The sequence below is a fragment of the Lathyrus oleraceus genome, chromosome 3, assembly GCF_024323335.1.
Source record: "Lathyrus oleraceus cultivar Zhongwan6 chromosome 3, CAAS_Psat_ZW6_1.0, whole genome shotgun sequence".
Taxonomy (NCBI): Eukaryota; Viridiplantae; Streptophyta; class Magnoliopsida; order Fabales; family Fabaceae; genus Lathyrus; species Lathyrus oleraceus.
This window is the reverse complement of record NC_066581.1, coordinates 103,427,332-103,430,717: the sequence shown is the minus strand read 5'-3', so window position 1 is coordinate 103,430,717 and position 3,386 is coordinate 103,427,332. Positions and strand designations below refer to the sequence as shown.

At 32.9% G+C, this 3,386-nt stretch overlaps 1 protein-coding gene across 1 annotated transcript; it reads left to right on the top strand.

Annotated features, from left to right (window-relative positions):
* The first annotated feature begins 215 nt into the window (after nucleotides 1-215).
* LOC127125640 (F-box/kelch-repeat protein At1g57790) lies at nucleotides 216-2,679 on the top strand. The gene is made up of 4 exons (XM_051054423.1): nucleotides 216-312; nucleotides 798-876; nucleotides 1,130-2,217; nucleotides 2,412-2,679. Exons 2-3 carry the CDS (start codon nucleotides 824-826, stop codon nucleotides 2,199-2,201), a joined length of 1,125 nt encoding a protein of 374 aa, XP_050910380.1. The 5' UTR covers nucleotides 216-312; nucleotides 798-823; the 3' UTR covers nucleotides 2,202-2,217; nucleotides 2,412-2,679.
* The last annotated feature ends 707 nt before the right edge of the window (nucleotides 2,680-3,386 follow it).

The following is a 3,386-nucleotide window of genomic DNA, read 5'->3' as shown; positions in this document are numbered from 1 at the left end:
AAAATAACATTTTAAAAATAATTATTCAAACAAAATTTTCATTTGAAGCTTTTATGAAAAGTTTCTTTGTAAAATTTTTTTACACTAAAATATGTAACACTATAAAAATCATTTTAAAAAAAAAGCCAAAACAAACTGGCCCTAAATGTCATGATATTTTTAATTAACTTTTTATGGATATAACTTTTAACTAATTTTTACAATCCAACTCAAATAAATTTTCAATGTAAAAAAAAAAAACACATAAGTATCTTTCAAGTGTCTCTACTCCATCTTCTCTCTCAATTTCTTCGGAAAATTGGTTTCAAAATTGTATGTTCTGTTCATCCCTAATCCTAACCTTGATCCCCAATTCAACTTTCCATCTCTCTCATTATTTGTTAGGGTTTATGTAGATCATGCAAGTTCTCTCATTACTTGTTAGGGTTTCTGTAGATCATGCAAGTTCTCTCATTATTTGTTAGGGTTTATGTAGATCATGCAAGTTCTCTCATTATTTGTTAGGGTTTCTGTAGATCATGCAAGTTCTCTCATTATTTGTTAGGGTTTCTGTAGATCATGCAAGTTCTCTCATTATTTGTTATATTAATCTGATGCTTACTTAATACATGTATGATTTCCATCTTCAATTCCGTTAAATTTTTCATGATTCATTACATTTTATGTATATTGAAAAGTAGCGGTTGTTGTTACAACATAACTATAGTTATATTTTATGTTTGTCATGATATTCTTGGAAAAGAAAAGAAAATTACAGTTTCAGCTCGATGACAATGAATTACTCTTTTGTTATGCAGTTTTGAGTAACAGCCGTTTCAGCTTGATGGGCAATTGTGTTTGCATGATCTCCAAGAACAAGAAAAGGAATTCCAAACTGTATGTTCTCTTCATTCCTAACCCTAACCCTCTATTCCATTCTCTTGCTATCATTTATTTTTAGGGTTTGTTTATATAGATCATACCAGTATCTGTTATTTTTCTCAACAAGTTTTTATTGAAGAATGAGTTTCTCTAACATGGATTGTTGAGAATTTGAATGTTATATTCTTACTTTATAAGTGGTCGTTAAATTTTTCATACTTTAGTCTTGCACATGTATTGTATGTCTAATACTTATTCTATTATTTAGGGTGATAAGTGACAATTTGAAGAAGCAAACCTGGGACGATCTCCCTAGTGAACTCTTAGAATTGATTTTGTCTAGATTGATTGTAGCGGATAACATTCGTGCTTCTGCTGTTTGCAAGATATGGCATTCTGTTGCCACTTCTGTGCGTGTTGTGAACCAATCACCTTGGCTTATGAATATACAAAAATGTAGTCATTGGTATGAGATCTACGACCCTGTGCAGCGTAAGACCCATTTCATTCAGTTTCCAGAGTTGAAAGATTGCAGGGTATGCTATACAAAAGAAGGATGGCTATTGCTATATCGATGGCCCCAAAGGTATCCGTTTTTTTTCTTTAATCCCTTTACTAGGGAGCTGATCAAACTGCCAAGATTTGACAGGACACGCAAGGTTGAATTTGCCGCCTTCTCGTGCTCTCCGAAGTCAACTGGATGTGTTGTATTTGTTGCTCAAGATGTTAGTTCTACTGTTCTAACTATTAGCACATGTTCTCCCGAGGCAAATGAATGGAAAACTGCTAACTACCAAAAAGGCTCGCATTTTTCTTATAGCGCCTTGCCTCAAATTGTTGTTTTTAAAGGATTATTTTATTGTTTGAGTCCCACAGGTTGGTTAGGGGTGTTTGACCCATATGATTCTACTTGGAGTATTCTGGAAGTACTGCCACCCAAGTGCCTAGAGAGTTTTAGTGCCAAAACCTGTCAGCCATGCGAATTTTTCAACGAGCATGAAGGACATATTTTCCTAATTTATGTATATTTTGATGAGGACCCAGTCATTTTCAAGTTAGATGAGGCGCTAATGGAATGGAAAGAAGTGAGAACGTTAGATGGAGCGATATTTTTTATTAGTTTTTTGTCATGTCATTCTAAGACTTACATTGCAGGAATAATGAGAAATAGTGTCTACTTTCCCAAATTACTTTCCAATGAAAAATGTTGCATGTCCTTCTCTCTTGATCACCATAGATATTATCTTAGAGAGAACTCGAACTCGCGTGACTTGATAGAACTGATTGGTTGTGACAGCATCTGGATTGAGGCACCAGAAGGATTTGCTGGCTGGATGTAAAAATATTACGGAGCAAGTAAGTATTTTTAAAATCTTATACATTAAATTGCAGTGAGTATACTTTTCATATTTATTTATGTTTGAGGGTAATGTGCTAACTTGCCATGGCATAATATAAGTGCGTCATTACAGACAATTGGATTCAACCCTGCATGTAGTGGAGGAACATTACTCACTGTCTAACATGATGATATCTATGTTTGATTGCAGCATTTGGATTCAGCCTCTCGAATCCCTTGCGATTGTTAATGCAGAATGTGGACATTCATGTCACGGATTCCGAGTTCGTCGTTATTGCTCTTTGGCTGTAGGAGTTAATGAATAAAAAGTATCTATGAGGAAGCAAAAAAGATTTGTTGCTTTGGTTATTTTGTCTTTGCATATCCTTGCAATGCTAATCTGCATTTAATTACACTAATAATCTAAAGATTGGTTATTTATTTGAGCATGATCAGTTGATTTATTGTTTCTATTATTATTAGTCTTCGAGTTTCGATAGCTTACTAATTCCATAATAGCTTCATTTAGAATGTCGTGATTTCTGATAGGAATAGCTATGTGTTCTACAAGTTCTTTTCTGTTGCTCATGTTTTGCCACTGAAGATTTGAGCTCATAAGTATCAGAAATATTGGTAGCAGACATGGAACTTTTGGTGTATTAATGAAATGTTCCAAACTATTGAAAACTGCAAATAAATTTTTACTAATTGATTTTAGCATATTCATATAAGTTGAACAAAAAATTTTAAAGTTTGAGAATAGACTAATAGATGAAAGGTGGAGTTGTAAAATAAAGAAAAAAGTGTCATAGATTAATACATGAAAGGGAGAGTTGCAAGTTAATACTATATATTTTTGCTTATTCCCTACTAAAATGTGTCTACTATATATTTTTGCTTATTCCCTACTAAAATGTGTCTACTAGCTTGCTGCGATGGGCATGACTTTATTATGGGCTTTCTATTTTTATTTTTTATTTTTTATTTTTTTCTAGTTTTGGGGTCAAAATTTCTCCATTTTTACTAGGCTTCACCTCCCTGACTCAATTGGTTTTGGTCTTGACCTCTTTGAATTATTATATCATTCGTCAAATTTGTAAACTCACAACAAATATTATATAAAATGACCCAGTTAATAAGAAAATCACTTAATATTTAATTTGCACTATCTATTTGCGAGCATTAT